Source organism: Triturus cristatus, chromosome 11 (genome assembly GCF_964204655.1).
Source record: "Triturus cristatus chromosome 11, aTriCri1.1, whole genome shotgun sequence".
Classification (NCBI taxonomy): domain Eukaryota; kingdom Metazoa; phylum Chordata; class Amphibia; order Caudata; family Salamandridae; genus Triturus; species Triturus cristatus.
In genome coordinates this window covers 136,829,645-136,848,414 of record NC_140594.1, presented here as the reverse complement: position 1 = coordinate 136,848,414, position 18,770 = coordinate 136,829,645, and the positions used below count along the sequence as shown (strand labels likewise).

The window sequence follows — 18,770 nt, the reverse complement described above, 5'->3', positions numbered from 1 at the left end:
GACGAAGCAGGCCTTCGCGCCCTTCGCTGGTCCCGACCCCCTCAGGGACCTCAGCCAACTGGACACAAAAGAACCCTCAGATATGTTAGATTCAGAGGATCTCATTCACCCCCGCTCGGCGGACCCGGTCCCATCGGACAAATTTGCTGAGTATGTGGTGAGTCACATTTGGAATCCCTTTGATTAGGAGGTCTGGGCGAGCCTGTGGACTGAATGTCCCCGACCCTCTCTCCCCAGCGGGGTGGCGTTAAGCCCTGACATAGATAACCGAATTGCCACCTTCTTGCATTTCCAAGAAAAACTAAGATAGGTCCTGGCGCTCCTGCCAGGACAAACTCCTATATGTCAGTGGGCCCCTCACCAAAATTTCTTGACCTGGTGAAGGAGGCGAAGGCTTTAGGCTCCCCTGACTCCCCAGAGGCTGTCTCAAGCTGGGCACAGCACAAAGTGAAATTTGTAGGGAACGCGAACTGCACCCTGTCCGCCAAGAGGCGTTGCTCCTTTTTGTTGAAGGTTGACCGCAAGTTGGGGGATGTGGCAACAATGGAGGCTGGGTCCGTGGTGCAGGGAGGGCTCTTTGGGGAGCCTTTTATGAAAGAGCTTGGCAAGTTCGTTGTGACATTCACCCCCTGGACAAGGCGCATGAGTCTATACAGAAGATATTCTAACCCAAATTTTTGTCGGGCTGGCTGTGGCAGAGGGCCCTCGGCGGGCCGCTTCTATTCCCAAGGCCCTTCCCAGACGCTTCAAGACTCAGGACCAGTCCCATCAGGAAGAGTTCTTCGTAACACGCAGAGGCTCTTCCAGAGGGCAGTTCCGAACCAAAGCAGGTGAGAGTTCGCCATTCTTCCCAACTAAAGGTGGGAGGCAGATTGGCCCTGTTCAGTTAAAATTGGAAGAAGATAACATCCAACATGTAGGTTCTGCAGACCGTCAAGGGCTTCCGCATAGAGTTTTACGGGATCCCAATTCAGGATTCACGGGCATGTACGCTGGTTTTTGCAGATCAGGCAGCCTTGCCAGATCAGGTGGTCACGGATTTGCCCCCATAAAAGGCGATTACCCAAACCCACATTCCGGGGGATTCCTCAGTAACATCTTTTTAGTGGATTAGAGAGATGGTGGCCAACGGTCAGTGACCAACCTCAGAGAGTTCAACAGATGGCTGGTTTATCGTCACTTCAAGATGGAAGGAATCCATGTCTTGCACGGTCTGCTTTCCCCAGACAACTGGATAATACGCTTAGACTTAAAGGACGCGTACCTGACGGTCCCCATATTTCCTCATCATTCCAGGTTCCTCCAATTCCAGTGGTGAGAGCAAGTATACGAGTTCACAACCCTTCTGTTCGGTCTTTCCTCTGTCCCTTGGTGTTTCATCAAGGTGCTAAAAACGGTAGTGGAGAACCTCTGGTCACTGGGATTCCGTCTAATATATTTAGACGATCTACTCCTTCTAGATCAATGTCCAAAGTGATTGACAGAAGAGTTGCAGACGACAATTTACTTATTGGAAAGTCTGGGTTTCATCCTCAACAAACAGAAATCGCTTCTGGTTCTGTCCAAACAGACAATGTTTCTGGGTTTCGTCATTGATTCTGTAGGAAGGACCTTAAGTCTTCCCTCCCAGAAGATAGCCAAGATTTGTGGGGAACTGAGAAGGGCATTGTCCAGACCGACAACCCACCTCCGGCAGGTGGCCTGTGTAGTAGGTCTGCTGTCCTCTTCCATTATACGGCCCTCCAACAGCCCAAGGCCTCCCATGTGAGCAAGGGTTTACAGCATTCAGAATAGATTGCCCTCAAAGAGGAGGTCAGGGCCGAAATGCGATGGTGACTGGCGCACAAGGAGGCTTGAAATGAGAGGGCCATCTTAGGCTCCGAATCAGGTATAATTATAGAATCCAACATCAGAAAGTTGGGTTGGGGTGCTAGCTGCAGGAACTCCTTTACTGTAGGAAAATGATCCGCAGAGGAACAGCTCCCCATCAATTACTCCGAACTCATGGCAGGGCCCTTCACGATCAAATGCTGGACGAAGGACAGAGGGCACTGCAGTGTGCTCCTGAAGATTGACAACATCTCAGCGGTCCGATATATTAACCCTCTGCGGGGCATCAAATCCAAGGATCTGGCAAACTTGGCTAAAGACTTCTGGGACTTTTGTCTGTCCAACAACGTCTCTGTTACAGCAGAATATCTTCCCGGTGGCTCCACTAAGGTGGCATATTGGTGCTCCAGGCAATGACATGAGTCTGTGGCAATTGCATTCCACTGTTTTCAGAAGGCTGGAAATCCTGTGCGGCCGCTTCACAGTGGACCTCTTTGCGCCCTCAGATTAGATCACCAAGTTTCCAGATGTTTCAGCTGGAAACCAAACCCTCTGGCGAAGGACGCCTTGGTACAGGATTGGTCACTTGAGACGGGATATGCGTTTCCTCCATTCGTGATGATCACGAGATTATCTTCCCACATCAGAAGACAGAAGGCAAAAGTAGTCCTGGTCACTCTGGGCTGGAAGTCTCAAGTATGGTTTCAAGTTCATCTGGAACTTTCTTGGGTTTGTCCAATCCTTCTAGCCCAGGCTCCAGATCTCCTCTGGGATCCCCTGGGCAATTATCTGTTAGTGACCTAGAAGTAAATGCCCCTCATAGCTTGGTGGATTACCGGCAACATTGGAGAGTCCCAGGAGTGAATTTTGGCTGCAGCCTGGGCAGATGGCACCAACAAGCACTACAGGTCCACATGGTCCAGATGGGTGTGTTGGTATGTTCAAAACAGTCAGTATCCCATGCGGTGTGAAGTGGTCATCATGAATTTATTTGGCGTGTCTAGCTTCCCAGGGATTGGCTTATCAAACAAACTCCTATAAATTGGCCATTTCCGCAGGTCACAGTCCCATGCAGGAGTCTCCCGTGAGGGAACATCCTATGGTATGTAAACTGATGAAGGGGATAAGCTTGGTGCTGCCCCCGGAACGCCCATATTCATCCTTTTGGGATGTGAACAAAGTTCTCTATCTTTTTAGCTCATGGCAGAGGAACGAATACTTGTCATAAAAGAAGCTATCGGTGAAGCTCACTATGTTGCTATGTTTGTTATCCTGTCAATAGGTGTCTGATGTCCAAGCCCTAACCATCACAGGTCGTATTGTTACCCCCCCTCCCCTAGGGGTCACCATTCATATCACGAGACGCACAAAGTAGAATTAAAAGGTAGTGTCTTATCTGGCTTTCGATAAAGACCCAAAATTGTGCAATGTTGTAGGAGGATAGCTTAGTATATAGTGAAAACGTATTTAAGTGATGCACCTTGCACTTATCCAGACAAACCTTATGGTGGTTTTAGTAATCTTCGATAACCATAGAAAGCTTTCAAAGTGGTAGCTGTGGAGAGCAGCCTTATCTTGGAGGAGTGTTAAACATCTTGTTTTACTAGTTTCATCTTGTAGTTTAAGTTAAATCCAAAAGAACCACACAGTGTTTAAATAAAAATACTTCTATTTATTACACAACTTCCACTAACACATTAGTATATTTTTTACCCAGATATACCAACACAATACACCAAAAATACTGCAAATGCATCAGTTAAGTAGCACAAAAGACAGTGGTCTCCAGGGAGAGACCCAATCATATACTAAGAAAGAGGAATGCAAACTACAAAGGAGGACGGGACTTGGATCAGAAGATCCAGAGCCGGGGACACAAGGAACCACCAAAGGTAAATGCCCAGGAACCCCACGGAGGCTGTGTGCAGAGTGGAAACACAGCTGCGTGCCCAATGAAAGTCAATGGACAAATTGCGGTTGCAGTTTTGCAGAAGGGGCCTTCCCAGAAGACCCAAAAGAATTCCCTTGGAGGACAGAGAGTTGGAGAGCCACCCCAACCGTTGATTAGATTTGATTTGTCATTTATATACCGCACTAATTCCCGGGGGCGTGGATGCACCGGGAACCAAGTTACCTACACCAAGGAAGCCAGGTGCATAGGGGTGAGGAGACATCAAAAATCTTCGTAGAAGACAATGCAAGACTTGGAAGAAAATGCCTCTGGAGAAGTTCAGGAAGAAGTACGGTGGAATACAAGGGTGGATTCTGGAAGTGAAGAACCAGAAAGCAGAGGGGACAGTCTATGCCACTCGGAGGTGACCAGGAGACACGAAGACACAATGTCCACTGATGTCAGGAGGTTCAGAAGAGTCAACGGTGACTTGATTGCTGCAGTTGTGGATCAGGCGATGCTGAGGAAGACCAGGAGCTGTGCACGAGCTGTCCCAAGTCAGATGTCGGTGACTAGGTGGTTGGTGGCCGGCGGGGGCACCAACAAGCCTGGTGACTGGTGTAGAGAACAAAGGTGCAACGTTGTGACCAGTAAGGTCCAAGGGACTCCCCAACAGTAGGAGAGTCAGAGCAGGCCTCAAGCAAGCAGGGGAGCCGACTGAAGCAGAAGACCACCCTCAAAAGGACCCACAGGCCAAAGGCACCGGAGTAGCAAGAGGACCTCGAGCAGCTCACCAAGAACAAAGGATTTGGTGAGGACGCTGATTTTGAAGGGAAGAGATGCAAGGGCTGGCTGGAGCTTCTTATAGCCCGAACATCTCTGGAGGGGAGCGCCAACAAGCCTTGGCAACAGCAAGTCAATGCAGTGCACAAGGGGTTTGGTCCCAGCTGTTCCGACACGGGATACTGGCCTAAAAATTACAGATAGGTCAGGCCAAGAGAGAGTTGCAAAACCCCCACCTGTGTTGCTGAGCCTCAGAAAGTCCGTAGGGTAACAGGAGCAGCAGACCGTTCAGCTTCATTGCGGTACCTGCATATGCAGGGGAGTGACTCCTTCACTTCAAGGGAGATTATTTTGGATGTCCTTGGTGCCCACAGGTCTGTTGAACATCCTGGAAGAAGCACAGACACGGACGACTAAGTGGACTTGCAGAACAGCGAGACCAGGAGTCTTCCTTGGTGCAGTATCGGTTCCAGGCGAAGTCCAAGTGCCCAGACAGTCGCAGAGTGATGTGGTTTCAGTCTTGAGTTCTTGTCCCACGATGAATCGGAGGACCCCCCCACAGTTAAGCCCTTAAGTACCCTAAGGGAAGGGTTAGAACAACTCAAGGACCCTCCCAGAGAAGGGTCTGGATAGAGGGAAGGATTCTCCTATGTCCTTTGTGCAGTTTTGCGTCAGAGCGGGAGCCAAGGGCTCCCTTGAACTGGCTCAAACTGAAGTATGCAAGGAGGACACCAAATGTGCCCTTCAAAGCAGTATGGTGGCACTGGCAAGCGCCCCCTCCCAAGCCCAGTACACTAAGTCCTGTCTGGAAGGTGGTCACACCTCCCTATGACAGGAAACCTATTGTTCTACCTTCCTCTGCTCGTGCTTGGCTCAGCAGCAGGCAGGCAGAATCATGTTTGTGATCGGCAGCAGCACTAGCTGGCTGTCAGATAATGAGAGGCTGTTACCAGGAGTACAGGGGGTACCCCAAGGGAGCCCCCTAGCACATGGAATCCTACTTCCAACACTTGATTGGTGTTGGGGTTTGATTCCAACATCTTTGATACCAAACATTACTGAGTTCGGTGCAGCCACTATATAGACATCTTGTAATGACTAATGTCAACTATATGTATGAAAATGGCTAACCGCATTTACAAAGCCTGGAGAATCATCGACTATGGGGTTTGTAGGGGTGTCCTGCTCATGCAGGGGCATCTTCACACTTATAACCAAGGACCCTGCCCTCAGGACTGAAGAGCCTGCCATAGGGGTGACTTATAGGTTTTAAGTGCTGTGACCTCAGATATAAGGAAACGTATATCTGTTGTGAGAGGTGCAAGCACCAACTCACAAAGGCTGCAATTACAGGCCTGTAGTCACAGTTTAAGCGGACTCCCTTGGTGGCACAATAAATGGGAGGCCTCTGGTGTACCAATGCCCTGGGTACCTTAGTACCATATACTAGGGGCTTACAAGGGTACATTAGTAGCCAATTGTGGATGTACAAAAGTACTTACCATGGTCAATTTAGGGATAAAGCACAGTGACTGGGATCCTGCTAATCAGTACCCAAGTCACTGTGCTTTCTCCCTACATTGAACATGGTCAAAAACATACTCACACCAAGCAAAAAGTGGTGGCAACTATGAAAGCAGATCCTACTTTCCTACAGTGGTGTGCTGCCTAAAGGCACATGAGAACATGACGGAGGAACTCCGCCCTCCAGGAGAACAACTGCTCCCCTCTCTCAGAAAACCTTTCAAAGCGGTCACTCCTCCCACCATAGCTAAATGGATCAGCTAGGTCATGCAAGAAGTGGGCATTGATGTCTCGCAGTTTGGTGCCCATTCTGTCAGAAGTGCAATGGGCTCTAAAGCTTTCTCCCTAAGGCTCGCTTAGAGGATATCATTAATGCAGCAGACTGATCTTCGAACTTTATATTTAAACTGTTTTATTTTAAACCGTTGTATGAGAATAATCCTTGCCTCAGGTCCCGACACAGAATGAAACATTTCCTAGTAAACATGAAGGAAAGTTTCAATTCTATTAAGGAGTTGAGGATTATTCTCACCCATGGTTCCTGAAAACTCTTCCTGACCCAAGTGAATATTGTGATTAATTCATTTTTCTACAGATGTCGTAAGGTCCAAGTATCTGGTTTTAAATCAAGGTCAGGGGAGGAGGAGGGTTATCAGTTATCCTGTTCCTTCCCAAAGAGTGTCAATGTGGTTCATGAGTTAAGTATATCCTATTATATGATTACCTGATCCGCGTTAAGAAGGGCAAGTTCATGGTCTTTGTGTTTGGCTTATTTCAGGTTCCAATGTTACTAAAGGAGAGTAATACAAAGAGATGGAAGTGCTCCAGTCACATTCAAGAAAGAGGAATATATGCAGGGGATGTCCGTCTATATGGGAGGAACTGAAGGCTGATTGACTGGACTGCTGTAGTTCTTTTCCCTTTGCCTGATGGAAAAGTATGTCTTTTGATTGATTGTTGAAGTCTTTTGGAATGGAATACATGAAAGAAAGTAGAGCATAATCCTCCCCTTCCTGTCATTAATAGAATTAAAACTTTCCTTTATGTTTACTAGATAATTGCTCATTATTCTTCAATCCTGCAGGACTCTTCTGGGAGTAAAGGGGGAGGGGTGATGGGAGCATGCTGGTTCCTGCAAGAGTCCCATAGGATCGCGGTAACCCAAATAATTTTTTTTCATTTGGCCCCCCAATGGTGGTACCACTGAAGCCCCCTCCCAAGGTTCAGGGTATTCTTACCCTGCCCCCTTATAACTTTTTTCCCCCCTTCATTTTCAGGACACAGGGACTAAGATGCCGTGTCCTTTAACAGCGGTCGTAGTATTTCACTTCATGTTGCAGCCAGCCAATCAAAGCGTGAGCTCCTGCCGGGGCAGGCAGCCAACAGGAGAAAAGCCTTCTTGACTAATCATATATCTATACACTTTGAACCTTAATTTCTAAAAAGCTACTGAACATATTTAAACTAAATCACAAAAAGCATGCTTTCTGGGTAAAGGGCAAGCTTTCTGCCAACATTGGTGTAATTCATCCGTTTTAGTTGTAGAGCTGTCAAAAATACCTATGGAAAATGCATGGGGAAATTGCATTTTGGGACCCCCTCCTTTTTCACGTCCCATGCTTGATGGATCATCCCGAAAATGAACTGAACATTCCTCACCTTGTGAACAAACGCCAACACAATAACTCCCTGCTGGTGGGTTTGTGGAACGGCTCATGTGAGAAGTTGGCCTGATGTATGATGTCACTAGTTCTAGTGTACACCTTATATCAGTCCAAATACCCTTATGGTGATTGGTTGTAAAGTCAACCTTATAGACCAGCTATCCTAGTGGTAGCATGGACAAGAGTAGTCTTAGGCTAAACTCTGAATGGCATGTGAAGCCAGCTGTGATACCATATATAATCCCTTGAATACCAAATGAAAGGACACCACAACAGATATATATATAAAATAAAGTGTATTTATTCTAGTCAAACCCTCAGCACTCTTTATGAGATTAGAGGTAAGTACAACACAGTCTTATTTAAGCATACATTAAGTCACACAGGTAAGTAATACAGTTAGGCCCTAGGGGCCACGCAAACCATATACTAAGTAAGTGGTATAAGGACCACTGTCACGGAAATAGAATAGGCCTAGGCAATCGCTGGGGCTACACTACACTAGCGTTAGTTAGGAAGTGGGAGGCCCACGGGATTCGTGTGCAGAGTGGAAACACTCACGCGTAATGCGTAAAAGTCAATAGCAATAGTACAGTTTAGAAAACGGTAGATTTAGGACACTTCCGGAGTAGCTAGGAAGTTGAGACTTGAAAACTAGACACTAGGATAGTCACTATCCTGATGAGCACCGGAGTACCCAAGTTACCTAGCCCACAGGCTGCGGGTGCATAGGGGTGAAGATGCGGCGTTTTCGTCGTCGACTCCTATGGATGCCTGAAGAAAGATGCTGACAGGCAGTCAGTGAAGAGTGTCCGGTGGATCCCCAGGCTGGGATCAAGAAGAGAGGAGACCTGCAAGCAGAAGGGACAGAGTCAAGGTCACTAGCCAGTGACCACGTGGAACCAGGAAGGAACCAGGCGATGTCGTGAAGATTGCAGGTGAAGGTGAAGCTTGTCGCTGCAGCCAGGAGGACCAGGAAGCGTCGAGGACGACCAGGACCAGGAGGCGAGCTGTCCCACGAAGGCTCTTGCTGTCGGCGGCGTCGAAGTTGGACTAGGATTCACCAAGCCTTGGCAAGCGGAACCCACGAAGAACGGAGGACTTGCTTCTGGTGCAGACCAGGAAGGTCTGGGGTGCTTCCTCTTTGCAGAGAAGCGGGAGCCAGTCTGGAGGAGCCAAACCAGCGCAGAAGATTTCAGGGTGCGTCGTCACAAAGGCCACTAGCCAGCGGGCAAGCAACCGGACAGACGCGGCAAGCAGGAAAATGCAGAAGGGCCCCACGCAGGACTCGTGGAGTGTGGGGGGCTGATCTTCGGTGCAGATGGTGCTTGGGGTTGGGGCTTCTCAATCCCCGGTGCACAACTTCGAGGGTGCCTCAGAAGCTGCGCTTTAAGTTACTAGCCACTTTTCCCAGGTAGCCGGTCCCACGTCGCTCGTCGCCTCCACGGATCTCAGCTTTGCTGTGGATGTGGATCAGGGTCGGAGAAGTCTGGAAGTCAAGGCTCTGGTCGGGCTCTGCAGTCGGTTCCTCGTAGAACGTGGGCAAAGCAAAGGGTAGTCTCTTGATGGTGCCTGTTTGCACAGGGTAGCCACTCCTTGGCTACAAGGGAGATTCTTCAGTCTTCTTCTTTCGTCGAATGTCGAAGGTCCAGAGTTTCTGTTCAAGTTTGCAGGTTCAGGATAATCTAAAGTCTTGAGGCCCAACTCCCACTCTTATACTAATCTGGGGGGCTGGGATACCTGCTAGGTCACGCCTTATGGGTGGGACCTGGGTGGTTACACCCCCTTCCCTTTGTCCAGTTTCGCGCAAGGACTGGGGCTGGAGTGCCCCAGCACCGGTTTGAACTGGACTATGCATGGGACACCTTGTGTGCCCCAGGCATGTCTCATTCCTTTCAGCCCTCCCTGCCCCAATACACTAACGTCTGTCTGGGGAGGTGCTAGCACCTCCCCAAGCAGGAAACCTATTGTCCAAGCCTCCCTTGCCGGGATCACTCCCAGCAGCAGGAGGTCAGACTTGTGTCTGTGGCAGCAGCATCCATTTTGTGATGCTGAGGCTTTGGTTAGAGTTAAACAGCAAAGTAGGATTTTAACATGTCTCTCCCTCTAGAAGGGAGGAATAATATCCTCATCACCAGAAATGGTATGGGGGTATTATTCCAAAGTGTTAGACACCTTACACGACATGTTTTGATAAAGCCAAACCATAGTTACCATAACCGTTTAAGATTATAAGGCACTTTAAGAGTATATGGTAGGCTATATCATAGAACAGCTATAAGGACATGGTTCCGAAAGCTGCAGACAGGCTCAGTTCATGCTAGAGCACCATCTCACATGTTACCAAGCACTCTGCCTCCAGGATTGTTAAGGCCTGCCATAGGAGTGGCTGATAGGTACACATGTGTCTATATATAAGGTAGATATAGGTATACTATATCTAAGCAAGGGGTGGTTACACGACCTTGCCCCAGCTGAGTGATCAGCCAGTTGTGTCTGATTGGAAGGCCAGACCAGGGGTGGCATAATACATGCTGCAGCCCCTGGGAGGCCTAGGGTACACCTATGCCCTGGGTACCTAGGGTACACTGTACAGGGTCCAATAAGGTGATCCTTACCAATTGGTTATGTACCTAGGGTACATGGAGTCCATTTTAAAGAGAGAGCAGACAGCCTGAGACCCTGAATGGCAGGATCTCAGGCCAACTAAGTCGAAAAACCAGCTAGACACTAGGCAAAAAGTTGGGGGTAACCATAGTCAGATATCCACCTTCCTACAGCTCACACCAGGAAATTCTTCAGGGCTGCATAGGTAAAGTGCCCTTCCAGCTGGACTTTGGTTTCCAGGAAGCAGTGCTTTGTTAATGGTTGTGCTTACGCCCATGTCGCAGGCTGGCATATGGCCAAAACAGAGACTCTGCATGCCAGCATGGTGGTAGCAGCAGCTTTGTCCCTGGTGCGTTGGCCCTCTTGGAAGCTATTTTGTAGTCTAGCCGCAGCAAATCTTAATACAAAGCTCAGTGCATCTAGAGATGGTCTGTTTCTGTACTGCCTTTTCTTTCTTTATTCTATAGAACCCAAAGAAGAGTTGATCATTCACTCTGTGTTAACCAGTGCGATCAATGTAAAAGGTCGGCGCTCTCTTCGGCTTTGATGGATGAAGAGGGGCATGAACGCCGACAGGGTAATAGATTGCCTGATATGGAAGGGCATGCCAACTTTTGGAAGGAACGCTGCCTTAGTCTGTAGCAGGAAATAGTCCGGGAAGTAGGTGGTGTTCATAGCTGAGCAGAGAGCTTCTGTAGCTCACGCAACGTACTGATGTGATTGCTCTGAGGAACACTGCCTTCAGTGTTTTAGGTCAAAGAGGGCAACTGTGCATCGGTTCAAATGGGGTGCACATTAGACGTGTGAGAACCAAATTCAATCCTATTGGGCCATAATAAAAGGTTTTTTTGTGTAAACAGGTGGGTGAGCCCTTTTAAGAAATGCTAATTTAAACAAAAGTGGCTGATCAGGTAAGAACAGAAAGGCCAATAACCTTTAACCGTATAAAATATAACCTTTAACTGTCAGCAGAGCAAGCCTTGCTGGGCCAACAAAAGTGGAAGCAGTAGGACATCAGAGAACTTGGCTTGCAGGGGCTGGATATGCCTGAAAGAACCCCACACAACAAATGTCTTCCAGTGTCCCTCATAGATGGTTTTGATGAACAGAGACCTGCCTACTAAAATGACATTCACTACTTCGGTAGGAAGGACAAAATCAATATTGCAAGCATGGACGTTCAGGTGCTGGACCTTGCCCTGAAAATGCGACAGCAAGTCCTCCCGAAGAGACAGCTGGATTAGAGGGCAGATGTTCATAGACAGACGTTGTGGGTACCAGACTCTCCTGGCCCAACATGAAGCCACAAGGAAGACTTAGGCATGGTTGTTTTTGATCTTCACAACACTGGGCAGGAGAGAGAGAGGCAGGAAAGCGTATGGGAGCCCCAGAGGACCAGTCCAACTGAAAGGCACCACACAGAATTGACATTTGGAAAACCAATGGCAACAGCTTCTTGGGAGTTGCGGAAATCTCAAGACTGGGTTCTCCCCGCTGGTGGAAGATTCTCTGTGCCACCCCAGAGTGTAAATTCCATTTGTAATGGGCTAGCTCAAGCCAGCTGAATTTGTCCACTCTGTTTAAAGATCCTGCCAGGTGTTCTATGACCAGAGAGATACCCTGATGAATCAGTCAGCTCCAGAGGTGTACTGCTCCTTGACAGAGGATTGATTCCACCTCCGCTATAGTACTACATGGCGGTGGTGTTGTCCGTAAGAACCTGCACCCATTTCCCCTTGATGGATGGGAGGAAAGATGCTAGTGCCAACTGAATCACCCACAACTCCAAAAGGTTGATATGGTGGCAGGTTTATGCCGGAGACCAGAGTTCTCAGAGCTCCACTTCTTCCAGATGTCCTCCCCAACCCAGCAGGAGGAGGTACGAGGTACCATCCCATCTGGCACAACTGTTAGTCCTGGGTGGGGTAGGGAGATGGGTCTGCCAAAGGTCGAATTGTGGACCAGGAACCACCAATGCAGATCCTTTGCAGTCTAATCTGACACCTGGATGAAATCCAAGAAGTTTCCTTGATTCCAAGCTCACTGAGAGTTCAGATCCTACTGCAGAGCATGTATGTGACAACTGGCATCGTCTGCTAGCAGGATGCTCTCACCAAGACCCAAGCCAGGGTTAAAACTTCAGGATTATAGCCTGGGTATACAAGACTCATAGAGGTGGAGAAAAGGTTCGAAACAACACCACAGAGAAAATGCAACGAATGATAGGGAGCTTCTACGAGCGAGGCTGTTGTGACTTCAGCACAATGATAGATGAGTATACCGGTATTGTAAAGAGATTAGCCATCATCTGGATGTGGTCTATGACGCTTTGAGGCAAGCCCCATTTTAGCCAGCAGCCACTGAGGTATGGAAAGACTGGTATTCGCAACCACTGGAAGTGGGCAGTGACCATCCCTTTCGTGAACACCCGAGGGTCGCCGTTAACGCCAAAGGGGAGCAGTGAGAACTGAATGTGCTTGTGGCCTACTTGGAACTGTAGGTATTTTCTGTGGGATGCCTGATGATGGATGTAGAAATAGTCGCCCTGAAGGTCAATGTGACTATGCTGTCTCCTGGATTCAGGGAAGACAGAACTTGGGCCAGAGTGAACATCTTGAACTTGTCCATAACGGAATCACAAATTAATAAGTATTTTTTTTTTTACTTGGCCTGCTTTTGCTAGTCCTGTTCATTATTATACCTCCCCTTCCTGCTAGAAAACATCAAACTCAAGTTTATTAAGGAAAGTAAATAAATTTGATACTTGTATAGCGCCCTACTCACCCGCAAGGGTCTCAAGGCGCTTGTACGAATACCGCTGTGGAACCCATCTTGGCTTTACCTGTGAGGCGTCCACTCCTGGGCACCCCCAAGGTGGAGGCCAGGCATTCTTAGCGTTGTGGGGGCCGTTGTGGAGATCAAGCCGAGGCGAGAATTATCAGGTCCGTGGAATTTATGAGCCCAAGACCCGCCGAGGCGGGGAATTGAACCCTGGTCCCGCGCTAGACCTCTGCATCAGGGTCTGCCGCTCTAATCATTGAGCCACACTTCTCCACAGTAGTGGGTAAAGCAAAGAAATGGGAGGTACATCTTCCTTTTAAGATATGCAGGACTTGATAATCTAAGGTTTACCCCCTCCCCCCCCCTCAAAGCACTTTATTGCCCCCTGTCTAGAAATGAGTGGAAAAAGGTAAGGATGATGAAGCAGATTCAAAGTTTGAATTAAAAAAAATACATATGTAGAACAGTGGTTACTAGTCCTACGTTGGATATGCTATGAAACTGCTAAGAAGATTGTTTAGTACCCTGAGTGAGATCAATGTGTAAATTCGTATGAAGTCAATGAAGACTACGATGTTCTCAAGCATCATCTGTAGGTCTTCTGCCCTCTACTTATCCCCCCCCCCTAAAACAACACTTGGTCAATCAAATGATACATACGTGAGCTTAGACCAAACACCCAGTGAAATATTACAAAGTAAAGCAAAACCTTTAAACCCATGAGATGGCTACTAAAACTCTAGTACCCAATCCTGAGGAAATGATAGGGTTTGCTGCCACCAGCTGAACGTGGGTGAGTTCTAGCGGTGACAATCTCCCCTTTTGGAAGAGAAAAAAAATCATATTTTGTGGCACCTCCCTAATTGTCTCTTGTAACGCCTTGGGCTACCATCACTGGAGCTGAAACCTTCTCAGTTTCTTACTGGGACCATGAACAGGCTAATGTGATGATTTTCCCCCAGCATCACTGCAACCTGAGGCAACCACACAAAAAGGGAAGGTTACCTGGAGCCACACAATGCTATCCAACAATTGAATTGCCTGTAAAATGCACAGAAAATTGGCCTTTCTTCACCAGCGACTATATGGCACCACATGCATAGTGCTTTTATAATATACAATAGGAATGACAGATATTTCACTTGAGAACAAGAGTACATAGTACGGTAATAAGGAGTCAACATTTAGGTCTTCAGAGCTTATTAGCTGACAAATGCCATAAAATGCAAGATACTCATCCAACAATACATTTACACAAAAGTAATACCATATTTTACTTCAAACTGTTTATTTTGTACAGGTTCCACAGCCTCACCTTTCTGATACAGAACTTGCTTAAGCTCTCGTTGTACCGTAGAATGACTACCTTGCTTGGCAAAGCTGCACAAATGCAGAGACCATTTTCAATCTACAAGAAAGAGCAAAATAAACTTGGCAGGCTGAAAAACATACTAAACAATATGCAACATGATTATTAGACATTGTACACTTTTTATAAGTCTGCTAGTGAGATGTTTGGAAGATAAGATACGTGATGACAGATGCGTTAATGTTCATATGGGGACACTGTTCATTGCAATTAGGTTAACATTTCTGCCCATAACCACACGGATACTCGGCTCATGGTCAGCTTTACTGTTCTAAATTTAAATGATTTAACATTGTAAGGAAACAGGCTTTTTGCGGATTTCACTCCCACATAATGCCCTTTTTTGACCAACAAGAACTGGTGTAATGATGCTAAAAGACCCTGAGCCCAGCTAATTAGAAGTCAGTGCATGTGCTCTGACCCTTAAAAAGGTACATGGTTGTTTGGCTTGTACCAAATTGGCATAGTCTAACTTACTTGTAAGCCCCTAGTATATGGTAAAAGGGGTACCCATGGCCTGTAAATTAAAGTGTCCCCTCAAGGAATGCGGCAGTGGTTATGCTTAGCTCAATGGGATAACGTAAAAAACGGTTCTCAGTCTGCCACTGCAGACCGGAAGTGCGATTTAAAACAGCTATTTACTTTGCCATTTAAGGTAATGGAAAAGCCCATTCCTCCATTTTTAATATATACAAGTCACCCCCAAGGTAGACCTGTTGAGCCAGAAGCAAGCTACTCTGTGTTAGAAGGTGGCACATGTGCTTTAACACGTTCCAACAGTAAAAACCCTAAATAGTCATTTTTACTGTGGAAAAGGCTAGTAGCCCCATTGGAAAGTACAGGCTGACATGTCAGCCGTGCTTAAGTCTTAATGTGACTACAGAAGTTCTGTAAAGTGTCAGAAGCAGTACCGTAAGGAGTCAAAAGAAACAGTGAATTAAATCCAATCTAATGGTTAAATCGAATTTAAAGTCACTGGTCAGCAAAGTGCAACTTTAGAAGTTGCCACTTTGGTTGCCTGAGGACTCCTGTGCTGTTGCACAGGGTCTGTCCCAGAGACAGCTTTCTGTCCTCCAGGGGAGACGTGCAAATGACTCTCAGGATAGGAGACAACAGAAACCTGCATGGGAGAGAGGTGTTACCTTTCTCTCGCAGGAAGCCACGAGGGTGTCAGCGTAAAAGACGAGCGTCAAAGGAGAAGCCACCTTTGAAGGGCAAATGGCCAACACTTGGGAGAGGGGCAGCTCTACTGTTTAGGTAGACAGGCTGTCAACTATGGACAAGGAAGAGGAAACCAGTTGCTAAACTGGATTTTCAAGGTCGTGTAGCCCACTTGGTAGCTACACTTCTGGGTTGGGCTAGAGATCTCTGTATGCCAAGAGAGAAGTTCTGCCATGTTGGAAGTGGGCAGAATGGAGCATTCTGGGCTAGCCAGATGCCACACATCACAGGTAGTGGCCATCAGGAGGGAGAGAACCTGGGAGCCCATTGGCTACCAAATCCATTCTATCCTGAGGGCAATTTCTGAGCATAAATGGGGCACCCTGGCATCCAGAACTAAGATATCGACTGGACTCAAGACGGACTGCCCTGCTGCACCATGTACCCAGCAAAGAAAGGCTGCACAAACCGGTACTGCACCTGATAGCTAGCAGAGGAGAAGGGTCCTGCTAGTGGAGAAGTTGTATCCAGAGCCAAGGTGAAGCAAGAGACTCCTAGGGTCAGTTAGCTGATCTCCTGCTCGCAGCAGAGCTAAGGAAGCCTGCTAGGGTGAGCTGGCAACCGTAAACATCTAGCTGCAGTTCATCACTGCCGTGCAGCACCAAAGAGCAGGAACAGACGTTCAAAGTTGCATCCAAGTCTACTGGGTCCAGGAGAGTCATCAGAGTGCAGCCTGGTCACCCAGACGGCGAGTTACCGCCCATGGAAGGATTCGTCCATGACCGGGATATCGGGCCCAGTGGCAACTGAATTTCTGCCAGGCTCAAGAAGACTTCTAGCCTGTGGACCGAGAAGTAGACGCAGAAAGACCCCCGGGGATCACATCGCATCCAGAGCACTCTTGAGCATCTTCAGCATCCTGTATCCCGTGCATCAGAACCATTTCCATAGGAGTCTATGTCAACGAGAAAGAAGTACCTGGGACTAACTGAAGACTGCTTCTGCTTTTCAGGTAACTGTTTCTGAAGACCTTGCTGGTCCCCCTGACTGGCTCCCCAACGGAGTTGGTCACCCAAAGTAACCGCAATAGAACTAGCCAAAAGTATTTCCTCAAAACGTTTGTGTCAAATTCGTTGAATTTGCCCATGCTTGTTTGCAGTTAAGTAAAAAGTGCATATGTGCTGTACCTTTTAAATCTTCCATCCCTGAAACCCTCAGGTGGATCTTTTTCATTCTGGGGTCCAATAATACTTAAAAGTAAAATCTATTTATAAACATTTGTGTCCTATTTCTTTCACGCCTCATGGAAAGGCTATACGAACAGGCCTGGGGCCTTCTACAAGACCGGGACCTGAAACGTTGCAGAGTCGACTAGTCAAGCGACCCAGGGACTCCTCCCACATCGCCCTAGGGTTCATGGTGTGACAGTCATCACAGACTTTGGAGTAATGTCCTGGCACCGGAGGCAAACTAGATGGGGCTCTATCATAGACAGGTGTCTGTGACAGGAACCACAAGGTTTAAACCCCACAGGTTTTTTGGGTGTCATACCAAGCACACTGGGAATAAAATCTCAAAAATGTCGACGCAATGTTGAAGTACGAGTTACTTACCTTCGGTAACTATGTATCTGGTAGAGACGATTCTAGCCGCAGATTCCTTCACGTAGAATTATCCCCAGGGGTGAGACTGGATCCGGCTACTTTTTACCACAGCATCCCTGCGCGCCGGGGGTAGGGGGACACCACGCGACTACGCCCAGGTGTCGTCCGCGCACGTGACGTCCGCGAGGTCACACAAGACCCGCCCACGTCAGCTTTCTTCGGAGAACTTTTCCGCACCACAACGCGGAACCATCAGATAAAAAACTGTGGGAAAATGGAAACAGTGTGCGAAGAGCAGAAAAATTGGAAAGAAACTGTGGCTAACACCACCACCAGGGTAGTGCCAACACCACAGACCCCAAGGGCAGGGAAAGAAGAAAGAAGAAAAACAAGCAGAAACCTGCGCAGTCACCCTGCCCGCACATAGACAACCTCCCATCCCTGTGCCCCGGAGGCAAGAACTGGCGTAAAAGTCATGGCACATGTAGGAAGCCCACCCCTCTCACCCTGAGCAAGGAATGGGACCAGACCCAAGACAGACAAGGACAACAAACCTCCAAGCCACCCCAACCTAGAGGGCAAACACCCACAAGGGACAAGACAAGGACAGATGACCCTTAATCAGAGGATAGCAATGGAAGGAAGGGAGGGGAGGGAGGATAGGGATAGAAAGCAATCCCCCCCCCCAAACCTGGAGAAGCCAGAGCAGCAGGACACCGGAACCCCATCCTCCAAAGGAGGAATGAACCGCCCCCAGACGGAGCCACCCGTAAAGAACAAGGAAGGTACTCACAGGAGACACCCCCCCCCCACGGGAAGCGAGTACCGAAGAGACCAACTCAAAGGTCCTCGCAGAATAGGGGAGGAATGGCAGGCTGTGAAGGAATCTGCTTCTAGAATCGTCTCTACCAGATACACCGTTACAGACGGTAAGTAACTTGTATATCTGATAGAGACTACTAGCCGCAGATTCCTTCACGTAGAATAGATACCCTAGCAATACCCCCTTGGGAGGAGGGTCTGCGAAAGGACCCCACCAGCCAATGCAGATCAGAGGGCCCCACAGGGGACCAGATCGGTGGACCAGGTAGAACCTCGCCCCTGCCAGGCCAAGGGAACCCCCACAAGCAGGACCCCACCGACCCCAAGGGGATGTAGGAGGGAAAGAAGGGTGAAGAGGCTCGGACACTCATAGCAGAGGAACCAAGGGCAAGGACAGAGGACGAAGCACCCCACTCCCCCACAAGGCAACATAGCTTCCGCCCAATGCCAAGACAGGAAAGTGGAAGAAAAAGAAGAAGAAGAAGCAGCAGCCTAGAGGACCCAAGGAAAATAGGGAAAAGTAGGCGAACCCACTCCAGATGGAGAGCAGCCTGCCAGCCTAAACAGCGCCGGCAGTCAAAGCCAGAAGCAAGAAGAACAGCCCGAGGCCCCAGGAAGGACAAGAAGGCAACGCCCAGCAAGGGAGATACAGGATCATCCCAGACCTCAGGACAGGAGCAGGGAGAGGAGGAAATGCCCGGGCCACCACTACTTTGACCTCAGGAAGCAAAAGC

At 48.3% G+C, this 18,770-nt stretch overlaps 1 protein-coding gene across 6 annotated transcripts in view; it reads right to left on the bottom strand.

Moving 5' to 3' along the window:
* CIT (citron rho-interacting serine/threonine kinase) overlaps nt 1–18,770 on the bottom strand; it is a 1,313,172-nt gene that overhangs the window by 190,579 nt on the left and 1,103,823 nt on the right. For all 6 annotated transcript variants that reach the window (XM_085636268.1, XM_085636269.1, XM_085636271.1 and 3 more), the window contains one exon: nt 14,396–14,488. In XM_085636268.1, coding sequence (XP_085492394.1) covers nt 14,396–14,488 — 93 coding nt within the window. The remainder of the gene's footprint in view (nt 1–14,395; nt 14,489–18,770) is intronic.